The sequence below is a fragment of the Sus scrofa genome, chromosome 7 (genome assembly GCF_000003025.6).
Source record: "Sus scrofa isolate TJ Tabasco breed Duroc chromosome 7, Sscrofa11.1, whole genome shotgun sequence".
Classification (NCBI taxonomy): domain Eukaryota; kingdom Metazoa; phylum Chordata; class Mammalia; order Artiodactyla; family Suidae; genus Sus; species Sus scrofa.
In genome coordinates, this window is record NC_010449.5 from 19424834 (window position 1) to 19438480 (window position 13647).

A 13647-nucleotide genomic window follows, 5' to 3' on the forward strand; every position below is an offset into this window, starting at 1 on the left:
TTATTTATTTATTTTGCTTTTTAGTGCCACATCTGTGGTATATGAAAGGTCCCAGGCTAGAGATTGAATCGGAGCTGCAGCTGCTGGCCTACACCATAGCCACAGCGACACCAGATCCAAACCACATCTACAACCTCCACCACAGCTCACAGCAATGCCAGATCCTTAACCCACTGAGCGAGGCCAGGGATCGAACCCTCAACCTCATGGTTCCCAGTCAGATTTGTTTCCGCTGCACCAAGATGGGAACTCCCCTCATGGATTCTTAATCCACTGAGCCACAACAGGAACTCCAGAAGGAAGATTTCTTCATCTCCCTGAAGTATCATCATAATTATTTTTCCTAGATTTCCACCAGATTTGAGTGATGTTGTTTCCACTTAGTGGTGAATTTTAAAAAGCAGAGTGATGGGCACTATTGCATTTTTAAAAACTCACCTTAGAGTTCCCGCCATGGCACAGAGGAAGCAAATCCAACTAGGAACTATGAGGTTATGGGTTCAACCCCTGGCCTCGCTCAGTGGGTTAAGGATCTGGCATCACTGTGAGCTATGGTGTAGGTTGCAGATGGGGCTCAGATCCTGCGTTGCTGTGGTTGTGGCGTAGGCTGACAACTGTAGCTCCGATTGAACCCCTAGCCTAGGAACCTCCCTATGCCGTGAGTGCGGCCCCAAAAAAAAGCAAAAAGAAAAAATAAATAACCACCTCACCTCAATTATAGCTTATGATACCTTACTGGTAATTTTAAACAGGTATCTGAACTGACAGATTCATAAAGAATTGAGATACTTATATATAATTTGTAAAACACCTTTTGCCACCCTAATCATTAAAGTGTAAATCTAGAGAAGGGCAGCATCTTATACGAAAATCTCCCATTTCTACTTTTTTTTTTCTCCTTTTTGTCTTTTTGCCATTTCTTGGGCCACTCCCGTGGCACACGGAGGTTCCCAGACTAGGGGGTCGACTCGGAGCTGTAGCCACCAGCCTACACCAGAGCCACAGCAACTTGGGATCTGAGCCACATCTGCAACCACAGCTCACGGCAACACCGGATCCTTAACTCACTGAGCAAGGCCAGGGATCGAAACCGCAACCTCAGGGTTCCTAGTCGGATTCGTTAACCACTGAGCCTCGACAGGAACTCCCCATTTCTACTTTATTTTATTATTTTTTTTTTGTCTTTTTGTTGTTGTTGTTGTTGCTATTTCTTGGGCCGCTCCCGCGGCATATGGAGGTTCCCAGGCTAGGGGTCGAATCGGAGCTGTAGCCACCAGCCTACACCAGAGCCACAGCAACACGGGATCCGAGCCAGGTCTGCAACCTACACCACAGCTCACGGCAACGCCGGATCGTTAACCCACTGAGCAAGGGCAGGGATCGAACCCGCAACCTCATGGTTCCTAGTCGGATTCGTTAACCACTGCGCCACGACGGGAACTTCCCATTTCTACTTTAAATGAAAGCAAACAAAATGTATCATGTAGAATCACTGAAATTTAGACCTGGGAGGGAGCCAGATTCCTTTAATTCATTTAAGGAAAGAAAAGTTCTTATGATAGATTAATAATCCTGCAGAGTTTCCTGTAACTAAGCCACAGTGAATTAGAGGAATCAGGCTGCAATGCATTGTCTCGTAAATATTTTCATTTAAAATATGGAGTTTCCCTTGTGGCTCAGTGGGTTGCAAACCCAACTAGCATCCATGAGGATGCAGGTTCGATCTCTGGCCTCGCTCCTTGGTTAAGGATCCAGCATTGTCATGAGCTGTGGTGTAGGTTGTAGAAGTGGCTCAGATCCTGTGTTGCTGTGGCTGTGGTGTAGGCCGGGAGCTGCAGCTCTGATTCAACCCCTAGTCTGGGAACTTCCATGTGCCCTGGGTGTGGCCCTAAAAAGACAAAAAGAAAAAAAATTTTTTTAATTTTTAATTAAAAATTAAAATTAAAAATGTTTTATTTTCATGCTAAGAGGGAGACATATGGGAGTTCCCATTGTGGCGCAGCAGAAACAAATCTGACTAGGAACCATGAGGTTGGGGGTTCCATCCCTGGCCTCACTCAGTGGGTTAAGGATCTGGCTTTGCCGTGAGCTGTGGTGGAGGTTGCAGACGCGGCTCAGATCCAGCGCTGCTGTGGCTGTGGTGTAGGCCGGCAGCAATAGCTCCGATTAGTCCCCAGCTTGGGAACGTCCATATGCCACGGTGTGGCCCTAAAAAGACCAAAAAAAAAAAAAAAAAAAAAAAAAGAGGGAGACATGGATATTTACATTGGAATAGATGCAAATGACTGTATCAGTATGATTTCTGTATATTTGCAGACTTGCAAAAAGGAGCCTCATTGTTGACAGACAGGGACTGGCCTCCCAACAACCAAGGCAACCGTTCACTCCACAGGATTTGGTCTTAGCTTTGTGATTCAATGGACATAAATGCAAATACCGGTTACACTGGTGTTGTTGAACATATTTTGAACAGTATCAAACACAGGGTATGTTTCCATCTATTTTCCCGTGCCTGGACCCACGCAGTAATGCTGCGACCCTTTCCACCTACATGCTGAGAGAAAGAATCAACTCTGAATTGAACGAAAAAAACACTAGCTGCCCTCACAGAAGCCAACTCTTCCAATATCTCTTCAAAGTGATTTCCAACTGCTCATCATGTATACTACATCAAAAGGGGATTCTTTAATAATTATGTTAATGAAGCACCTAGACCCGAAAGACTTTTTCATAGACAAATGAGACATAACTGAAGGGAAACTGAGTTTGAGGCAGAGAAGCTGTGCCAAAGGAACTGAAGAACTTTAAGATGCACACGGAGGAGGAGGACTCGTCTAACTGCGTGTTAGCCCCTAAGTCCTTTCAGCCTCGACAGACCACTCGTTACACCTCAGAGAACATGGGGCACAGCCCCTGAGGTGAGGCGGGATACCCACGGCTGCCGTCAATGAAGGCCGAGGTCAACGGCAGAGTAAGTTCTTGTCTCTCCGGAGAAACAACTGCCCTGGGAGGCAGGTTGACTCTTGCGGCTGTGACAGAAAAAAGGACACAGAGTGAACCCATGTTGTGTACATATATATCATCCCCCAAAGAAACCCTCTGATTTTCAAAAATTGATTAGTAATATCCTGTCAGGAAGGCCTATAGGCCTCAACCATGGAAAGTACTTTTAATGTTCTGGAACCTTCCTATAAATTTTGGGAGCCTGTCTACAGGGTTAGATTTTTGTACAAAAGGCCAAGCTCGAGGAACACGTGTCATAACAAACCAGGACTTCGTCCCAGAATCTGAGCGGTAATCGCAGACAAGGAGGGATCACTAATTATTAACAGAGTACAGTCCCAGCTCCAATGATTGGCTGGATCTTGAATCTTTGACTGAACCCTACGGCCTCCAGCACCACATTTAGCTCTAAGAATAGCCAGGCATGGGGTTCCCTGGTGGAGCAGTGGGTTAAGGATCTGGGCTTGTCACTGCAGTGGCTCAGGTCATAGGTTCAATCCCTGGCCCAAGAACTTCTGCATGCTGTGAGTGCAGCCAGAATAGCCAGGTAGAATGTGCAGCCCATGAGGTACAAGCTGGAGGTGGGGTTGGCACAGAGCTGACCCCCTCCATCATGCAGACCATGCCCACAGCCCAGAGGAGGGGTTGGCAGAGGTTCAAGATCAGCATAGAGTCCATGCACTGAGCTGGCACTGTTACCACTGGGGAAAAGGGCCAGCGTTTCTCTTTTACACAGGTGCCCTGAACTATGGGCTAGTGGTGGTCTGAAAGGACCCGTGGGCTTTAAAGTTGCTCAATTAGATGCATTTGAAAACCCCCTTTGCCTAAGGTCAAGGTGAGTCATGGGGAACAGGTAGAAAAGTGAGTGCAGCAAATGTCAGACAGAGGAAAGTAAGGCGCAGGTGGCTTGGCACCGCCTAAGAACAGCAAGCAATAATCTTGCCAGCTTAAACAGCAAAGTCAAGCGAGTACTAAGAATCATGCAGAAAGCAGAAACATGGGGGGGTGGGGGGATGTGCTGGGGTTGTGGGACGGAAATCCTATAAAACTGGATTGTGATGATCATTGTACAACTATAAATGTAATAAATTCATTGAGTAATTTAAAAAAAGAAAGCAGAAAGGAAAAAAAAACACATACTCTTTGCATGTTTTCTCTATGGTGGAGCCCAATGTCAAACTAAAAAATATGTTAACCATATTATTTAGGCACCAAAAATTGAGATAAACTTGTAGAGCAGGAGGCTGTCCTCTGACACAGACTTACCTGGCTTAACGGTGACATTTACAAATCCTTCTCCAAAGCCATTTTCACTAGAAACTGCTACTTTGAAGGCATAATGTCCTAGTGACAACTGCAACATAAAGAAAAGTCACTGGTAAACACACAAAAGAAACAATGGGTCCACTGCCTAGAACATCTTTAAACATTTCAGAAGCCGTTCTCTTGAGTCAGCGTGGAGAAGGCGCTCTGTGGACACACTGCCACATGTTTGAAGCCTACACACTCGAACACTAAGGTCACCCAGGAAGGCTTTTAGCTGAGTTACAGATGTTCACGGGCCTTATGGAGGCATCCGTGAGACAGAGCAGCCAAGGGCAGCAGTACTCAAATTTGCGTGTATGGGAATCATGTACTTTTGTCAAGTAGATCCGGTGGATCAGCAGTCTGGGGTCTGGGTACCAGACTTTGAGAAACAGCGCTCAGTGACATGGAGGTGATGCTAATCTGGGGTGCACCGGCAGCTGGGCAGTCTCGGAAATGGAAGACAACACAATCATGTGTGGGCATGATTATCTAAGACGAGGGCGTGCTTCTTCTTAGGAGGGCTTACCTCTTGGAGCAGTATTTGGTAGTCAAACCATTTGTGAATGGGAATGGAGTTGTTAGCAACCCTAGAAATGTGCCTGACTAAGAATCAGAGAGCTCTCTTTGCAAAGGGAGCAAGCGTTGGAGCCCAGGCTTTAATCTCACTACAGACACCCATATCAGCCTGGCAACCAGCTTCTCTTCCCCGGGGACTGACATGCCAGGTCAGTCAAATAAAGAAACGCTACCGAAAATCCCTTTATTTAAATCTGTCTGTTTACCCACATGCTTGAAACTTGATTCATTTATATCCTTCTTAAAATCTTAATCATAAGAGAGACTTCTGGGCTCAACAGCTAAGAAGGTGCTACCTGAATTCTAAGGTATGTTGTCAGTTACAACCTGTCTCCAGTTACGTACATGAGAGACATTAAGCGTTTCCATGTGTCTTTGTTTTATTTCACCTTGGTAGTCTTCTGGGTGGCTTATTAAACTCCATTCATAGTTGTAAGTTGTTTCTGTGAACACAAAAGAAATGTAAGTAGTTATAAATTCTTAGAGGTCACCATAATCTGGGCAGAGGGAAGAAAATGACAGTCTTCAATCTAATTTAGAAACTAATTTAGATATACTGAGGCTCAGTTATCATCCAAGTAAGGAATAACAAGCTTTCTATATCTTCTTAATGTAAATTTTCTTTTTTAATTATAGGAACATACAACTTATAAAATTTTAGAAAATGTACAAAAAATTTTTTTTAAAAACTGCCCTAATTTCATTGTTAGCATTTGATGACTTTCCTTCCAGACCACTGCATCTACTATACATATAAATTTTAACACAGTGTAATCGACTGTACTTTTTCTCCTTTTAATAAAAGGCAAGACGATTTCAATTCATTTCTTCTGTCTTAAGGGTTTATAGAAGGACACAAAAAGAGATTAAATGTCTTTATATTAAGCTGTCTGCCACTGAGGAGTACTAGTGATTAAAGTATGAGGGACAAAACACAAATGACAAATGTCATCTATATTAAATTTTGATCCATTTATGATAGGGAAAATGAATAGGGAACTAATTAATATTTATGAGAAATAGTCAAACACCTTAAGAATGAAAATACTTTAAGAAATAAAAAATAGAGTTGCTATATGATCCAGCAATCCCACTCCTGGGCATATATCCAGACGAAACTATAATTCAAAGAAATATATGCATCCCTAAGATCATAGCAGCACTATTCACAATAGCCAAGACATGGAAACAACTAAATATTCATCAATGAATGAATGGATAAAGAAGGTGTGGTACATATATATAATGGAGTACTACTCAGCCATAAAGAAGAATGAAATAACGCCATTTGCAGCAACATGGATGGACCTAGAGATTATTACACTAAGTGGAGTAAGTCAGTAAAGGACAAATGCCATATGATGTCACTTATATGTGGAATCTAAAATATGACTTCAGTGAATTTATCTGCAAAACAGAAACAGACTCACAGACATAGAGAACAGACTTGTGGTTGCCAAGGGGAGGAAGGAGGGTGGGAAAGTGATGGATTGGGAGTTTGGGATTAGCAGAAGCACACTATCATATATAGGATGAATAAACAACAAGGTCCAACTGTATACCACAGGGAACTATACTCAATAAACTGTGATAAACTATAATGGAAGAGAATATAAAGGAGAATGTATATATATATGTATAACGGAATCACTTTGCTGTACAGTAGAAATGAACACAATATTGTAAATCACCTACATGTCAATAAAATATAATTTTAAAAGAAAGAATACATTTGACAGGTCACAGGAATAGGTCAAATGTGCGCTCAGTAGCAGAGTGCTGAACTGGCAAAGAAAGAGCATTTTAAAAAAACATGTCTGAACAGCTGGGGTGAGGATCCCGAGAACCTCAGAGCTGTGTTATCACGAAATATCTGCAAACAAACCTTTGTGTACATGCTACCTTCCTTACCTGACAGTGGACTCTTTCCAGGCTCTGTGGGTCATTACAAGCCAAAGGCTGGTATGTATAAACCTCTCTTGTTCTAAGATATCACTCTGCTTTGCACCATCAGAAACAAATGACTTTCTATCCTGACCAATTATAGGAAACGTGTCATATTTAATTTCCTATCCCCTCACTCCATTTTAAACGTTTCAACTTTGATGCTGATGATCATCAAAGCCTCTGGAGTGACATCCGCTCCAGAGCGACATTCACAATGTTCTGAAAATGAATCAATGTTGTAACTAACTAGTCAAGACCCTTTAAGGACATGCCAGCGAAAAGCCTCTACTGGTCCCAGAGCAAAGTCCAGTTCTCACCTGCAGGGGGCACTGGCACAACAGAAGCCTTCAGTTCAACTTCGTTTTCCGGTAAAGTTATTATTAGGTTATCGCCAGCAGACACCATGAGTTCTTTCACTAAAGGTTAATTAGAAATAGTACGTCTCATTATGTACTTTCATGTTATATTACTGCCCTGTAATATATTTGTTTTTGTTCTTAGCATCCATAAAATAAAATAACACACTTTTGCAATAGTTCTTTATGCAACTTTATCTAGGACACTTTGTCTCTCTGGCAAGTAACAACTATACCCTGTATTATGCTGCAGGGTTGATCTGGTACATTTAAAACTGTCTATGTGAGTAGGCACTGTGGAGAAAATAATGTTTCAGATTGAGCAAAGTGCCGGTGACAAGAGTTGTGTGAAACAGGTGGGGTACTGTGGATTGGGTCTATTTTCTCTCTTGCTACCAGCTTTGCTTGACTCCCTGGTATGTGCTATTTTCAGTCATAAAGAGATGGAGTGTTGTCATAAGTGTTTCTGTATCATTAGTCACACATCACTCAGTCTTTCTGATAGTAACCGCATGAATTACCGCAATGGCCTTGCCCCTGGAAACTTTTTGAGGAAAAAAACAGTCAATTTCAATATAAAAAGGTGATTTTAACTCAAGCAGGAGGAACATTCACTCTCAGTAAAACCACTCATCCACTAAATCGGCATTCAGAATAATGCTCGTTTCCTTGCTCTAAAAATACCTTCAATTGGCTTGACTCAACTGGACTTTATTTCTCTTAAAAAAAATACAATTGAGATATGTCAAGATACCACATAGAGAAGAACAAAGACTAAGAAAAAAAAATCTGAGTGCTTTCTAGAGGTCCCAACTGCTTGGAGATGCTCATTTAAATCCACTTCTCTCCTCTCAGTCTACACTCAGCCCCTCAAGTGCCTTCCTAGACCAGCTGCAGCGGCTTCGCTGTCCTCTCTGGCTCCTCTTTCCTGTCACTTTCACTGACTCTTTGTAAGAAAAATGAGCAATTATGGACCTAGAAAGGACATGAGACCAAACCCATCACTTCACAGATGAAGAAACTGAGCCCTACAAAGGTAATGCAAGTTGTTCGAGACTATGTGGATCACGTGCCATAAATCCACCAACATTTAACTAATTCAAATGTATTTATCTCAATAGCCACTTATTTACCAGATTAAACTGTGCCAGGCACTTTTCCAAGGGCTTTAAAATGATCCATTAACTTTATCCTCTAACAGTCTATGCAACAGGTGCCGTTAGAACCCAAGGATGCTAATTCCTAGGCAGTCTCCCTTTCAGTATACTACACAGCTTCTCCTCCACCATTATCCTTCTCTCTACTGAAGCTCAGGATCAAATAACCAAGGAAGAGAGGGTGATCATCAAAGTATATGACCCACAAAAAGGCTCAGGCCACATGACAAAATCTCTAACTTCTTTAGTAGTAAATCCGATGGGAGCTTTTCCGTCCTCCTGTAACAAACACATGGCCCGCTCATCACTTCTTCCAACATGGAACCCTCTCCTCTCTCCTTCCCTCCGTCCATGCTCTCCTTTCTCTCCTTCCTCTTTGTCACGGCCACTCGGGCAGCTCCTTCTGCTCTTCAAGCTCCTGATGTAATGCCACCTCCAAAGTTCCCACCCTCAGGCCTCTCCCCAGCTCACCCCCACACTCTCCCTGGAGGGCCTTCAACTATCACCTCCGCACTGATGACACCTCTGCCTTTATCTTCAGCCCAACTGCTCCTCTAATTCTCAGTCCCATGCGTTCATCTTAGAGTCCTTTTCGCTTTCATCCTGACCGCCAGCCACTTATCAAATCCTAATAGTTCTGCCCTTTTAATATGTCTCAAATCTGGTTCCTTCTCTCCATCCTTGCAACCACTCACTACAGTTTTCTAATGCATCCTCTTGCTTCTAGTCAGCTCCATACCCTTGTCTTGATACCAATCCGATCACTTCACTTTCCTACTTAAAATCATTCAGGGATTCTCTCCACCCATCCAACAAAACACAAGTTCCTTAGCAAAAAACACAGGATCCTTCAAGACACTGTCTGCTCACCACTCCAGACCCAACCTTGCCATTTCCATTCCATTTACGTGATCAGTTCCAGCCACAACGAACTCCTTAAAGCTCTTCCTGAAATGCCCTGTGAACCTTGTCCCTCTGTTCCTGTGCATAGGCAATGAAGGAGGTGATGGGTGCGGCATGCCAAGCATGGTGCCTGGCACTGGGCAAGTGCTCAGTAAATATCATTATCATTATTGCTATCGCACATGTCGCTCTCTCAACCTGAACAGCAGGCCAACCCCACTTCAGCTGGCTCATCTGTCCTAGCTTTATCACCTCTGGAAAACCTTCTGCGGCTCTTCCGAGGGGATCAGGCGGGTTGTCCCCTCTCAGCTCCCTCAGCAGCCTCTCACAGCACCTACTGTACTGCATCAAACCATCTATTTATCTGTCTTGCCCCGGGCTATAGAAGTCATGGAGGGAAAAGACAATATCTATTCATCTTATTTGTTCATTTGTTTGTTTTTTGTCTTTTGGGGGCTGCACTACAGCATATGAAGTTCAGGCTAGGGGTCAAATCGGAGCTGCAGCTGCCAGCCTACACCACAGCCACGGCAATGCCAGATCTGAGCCATGTCTGCGACCCACACCACAGCTCATGGCAATGCTGGATCCTTAACCCATTGAGCGGGACCAGGGATCGAACCCACATCCTCATGGATACTAGTTGGATTCGTTACTGCCGAGCCCTAATGGGAACACCTCTATTCATCTTTTTATTCCCAGCACCTTGCGACATTTTGGGCACAGGACAGCTGCTCAACAATGTGCTTGGAGAGAACAGGTCAATTTTCAGAGCTGTCACTACTAGATTCTACAGCGTGTCTTCAGTCTGCTTCCTCCAATTGTATTTTTAAAGTTACCTGCCCTGGGAGCCGTGGGAGTAGATGCTGGTTGCTCAGATAGGGGGGACTCAGTGGGAACAGTGCTGGCGGGAAGAGTTGAAATGCTATGCTCTGGGCTCCACGGCATGACTGTGGAAACTGGGCTTTCCTCCATGGTGGCCGGGCTGAACTCCAGGCTGGCTAGAGGAGGACTACGGGAAGGCATTAGAACCTAGGAGATCACAAGGATAAATTGTTATGGGAAAGAAAAAGAAAGAAAGAAGAGGTTGAACTCTTCAAGCCAACACCTGTCATTGACGATTTTCCTAAATTAGATTCAGTAGCATTTGAAACACCATGTCTAATACCGCAAATCACTGGAACTCTAGACCACCTCTTTCAAATATTCTCTGCTATCTACTAAAAATGTCAGGCAACTCTGGGTTGGACAATTGTTAGGGGCAAACACACACACACACACACACACACACGGGAGGTATTCAAGAGAAAAAGAGAGGAGTTCCTGTAGTGGCTCAGTGGTCAATGAATCTGACCAGGAACCATGAGGTTGCGGTTCGATCCCTGGCCTCGCTCAGTGAGTTAAGGATCTGGCATTGCCGTGAGCTGTGCTGTAGGTCGAAGACATGGCTCAGATCCTGTGTTGCTGTGGCTCTGGCGTAGGCAGGTCGCTACAGCTCCGATTAGACCCCTAGCCTGGGAACCTCCATATGCCATGGGTGTGGCCCTGGAAAAAGACAAAAAGACAAAAAAAAAAAAAAAAAAGATAAAAGGAGAGAAAATACTTACAGCAGCCACTGAACTAATCAGCAAGGCAATAACTGAAGGAAATCCGATAATTCAACAATGAGCAGGCTTCTAGAATAAATGATCTGCATTCATTCCACTCATTATACATAAAGTATAACTTAAAGTTATGGTTATAGAGTTAGCCAACTTAAAGTTCTAAATATTATGTGCCGGGGGAAAAGTCTCAGAACATGATAATCAATGACCCAAAGGGGAAAGAAAAGCTGTAACTCAAATATTAAGTGGAGGTGGGGCGCATGGTGTTCAGTGAAAACACAGCTGCTCTTTTCTGCAGTTCACTTAGCCACACAAAAGAAGGTAAAACGTGTTAATAATTGGTGATACGGGGAGAGAACACGGTTCATCTTTGCTACTTTATTTTTTTTAATTGAAAGCTTTAAATATTTTAAGACAATTACAAGGACGGAAAAATATGAAAACTTTGAAAAGGACAGAAAAATACATGGGAGCAGAAAAAAAAAAACTTCTGATAATCTCACCACTTAAAAAATGTTGAGGAATCTTTAATAGTTGAGACTATAACATAGAGTCAATCCAATGCAGCTTTCTTCATTATTCTAACTTAAGTACTGATATCCTTTTTTTTTGATTTTTTGCCTTTTCTAGGGTTGCACCCATGGCATATGGAGGTTCCCAGGCTAGGGGTCCAACTGGAGCTGTAGCCACTGGCCTACACCAGAGCCACAGCAACGAGGGATCCAAGCTGAGTCTGCGACCTACACCACAGCTCATGGCAACGCTGGATCTTTAACCCACTGAGCAAGTCCAGGGATCGAACCTGAAACCTCATGGTTCCTAGTGGATTCGTTAACCACTGCGCCACGATGGGAACTCCATACTGATATCTTAAATAGTATTTTCCTTTTGAAAAAACCCTTAATCGGTTTGAGTCCCTTTACATTCTAAGTGCCCTCTCGTACCTTGAGATACAAGTTTATCCCATGACCTTTCCTTCTGTCACTTTGCTGCCAGCTGCATTCAGCTTCCCCTGATCCACACACTCACTACATACTCCTCAGGTCCCAGCATTTCCCAAATGAGCCGCCTCTGAGCTCCCAACCACTCTCCTCACCATGCAGCTTCCTTGTCTACCTCCCTGACCCCCTGCTGGTAGCCCTTGAACCTTCCCTCAGCTTTGGGTATGTCTGTTCTCTCCACAATGCCCATTCTTCCCACCTGTGTTTTTCATGGAACTTTCTAGAGAGCTTATGTCTCTCCTTAGCATCTTGTTCCTTCTCTCCAACTGAGTCATGTCCCTGGTGAGTTTCTAGCAACCTCAGAACCCACTGGGTCTTGAAGAAGCTGGGGGAGGGTTCAGACTATGTCACCCCTAAATATGACCCTTTGGCATGCTGATTATTTTGAATGAAAGGTGCTTGAGGAACAGCCAGGGCGAGAAGGACACCCTGACCCTCTCTTGTCCCCTGAAAGCACGAGGTAGATTCCCATGTCAAAGAAACCCTTCCTTTCAAGGATTATGCACAACCTAGCGGAGCCCCCCGAAAATTTAATTGTGACTTTATATTTTAGTGGAAAATAAAACACTGTGACAGGTGGATAGAAGGCAAGCGTACCACCGGAGGAAAGAAATTTAGGGCTGAGGCACCTCTATAAACAAATCTTGTGTTAAAACAACAGCCCCAAAATAGAGTGGCTTAAGCTAAGCCCCCAGAACAAGACTTAATTACGGTTTCAGCTCTCCCAGAAATGGAATCTTAAACCAGTCACCCAGGAATAATTGTAAGGTCATCTGCTGGATAAACGCCCTTAAAGAAAAGTAACCTTGCAATAACCTACCCACTTTTCTTGCCTTGTTCCCCTTCCCTTCTGCCTATAAACGTCTTTCACCTTGTAAAGCTCCTTGGAGCTCCCTTCTGTCTGCTGGGTGGGATGCTGCCTGATTTGAATCTATTTTTGCTCAAAAAAAACTCTTTTTTTTTTTTTTTTTGTTTTTGTTTTGTCTTTTCTAGGGCCACTCCCGCGGCATATGGAGGTTCCCAGGCTAGGGGTCTAATCGGAGCTGTAGCCACTGGCCTACACCACAGCCACAGCAACTCGGGATCCAAGCCACATCTTCGACCTACACCACAGCTCAGGGCAACGCCGGTCATTAACCCACTGAGCAAGGCCAGGGATTGAACCTGCAACCTTATGGTTCCTAGTCGGATTCGTTAATCACTGCACCACGACGGGAACTCCCTCTTTCAAATGTTAATATGCTTCAGCTTATTTTTTTTAACAGATATTTATCTTTAACAGACACTATGTCACCAATTTACTAGCCTAACCCCCTTCTTCTTGTCAATTCTTCACAAATGTATTGTTTCTTTGTTTAAAAGATATAAAAGCTTCCTGTTTCAGTCGCTTCTCACATTTTTATGGGATCTCCTATTCATATAAAAATAAGTATTTTTCTCCTGCTCATCTATCTTATGTCAATGTAATTATTACCCTCACCAAAGAACCTAGAAGGGAAGAAGACCCTTTTTTTTTTTTTTTTCCTGCTCCTACAAAAATTTCCACAAGAGGTTTGCAAAGCCTCTGGCTATATGTGCTATGTCTATGGACTGGCTCCAGAAACTTCTACAAACTCTTCATTCTCCCTGGATACCAGTAGAGGCATCTTTAGGGAGAAATGCTAAACCATCATTCAGTGTCTAACTTGTGATGGCAGAGGAACTAGTTCTTTTCAACAGTCTGGTCATGAAAACATAAGAGGGGAACAAGACGCTTTGTTTGCTGGGAAGCTCTGAGAGACATCTTTGTTGC

General features: G+C 43.6%; 1 protein-coding gene across 1 annotated transcript in view; it reads right to left on the reverse strand.

The window, feature by feature from the left end:
- Window positions 1–13647, reverse strand: part of KIAA0319 (KIAA0319 ortholog) — a 104481-nt gene that overhangs the window by 41645 nt on the left and 49189 nt on the right. The window contains 5 exon segments of the mRNA XM_005665630.3: window positions 2937–3029; window positions 4270–4357; window positions 5233–5330; window positions 7152–7250; window positions 10090–10282. Coding sequence (XP_005665687.2) covers window positions 2937–3029; window positions 4270–4357; window positions 5233–5330; window positions 7152–7250; window positions 10090–10282 — 571 coding nt within the window.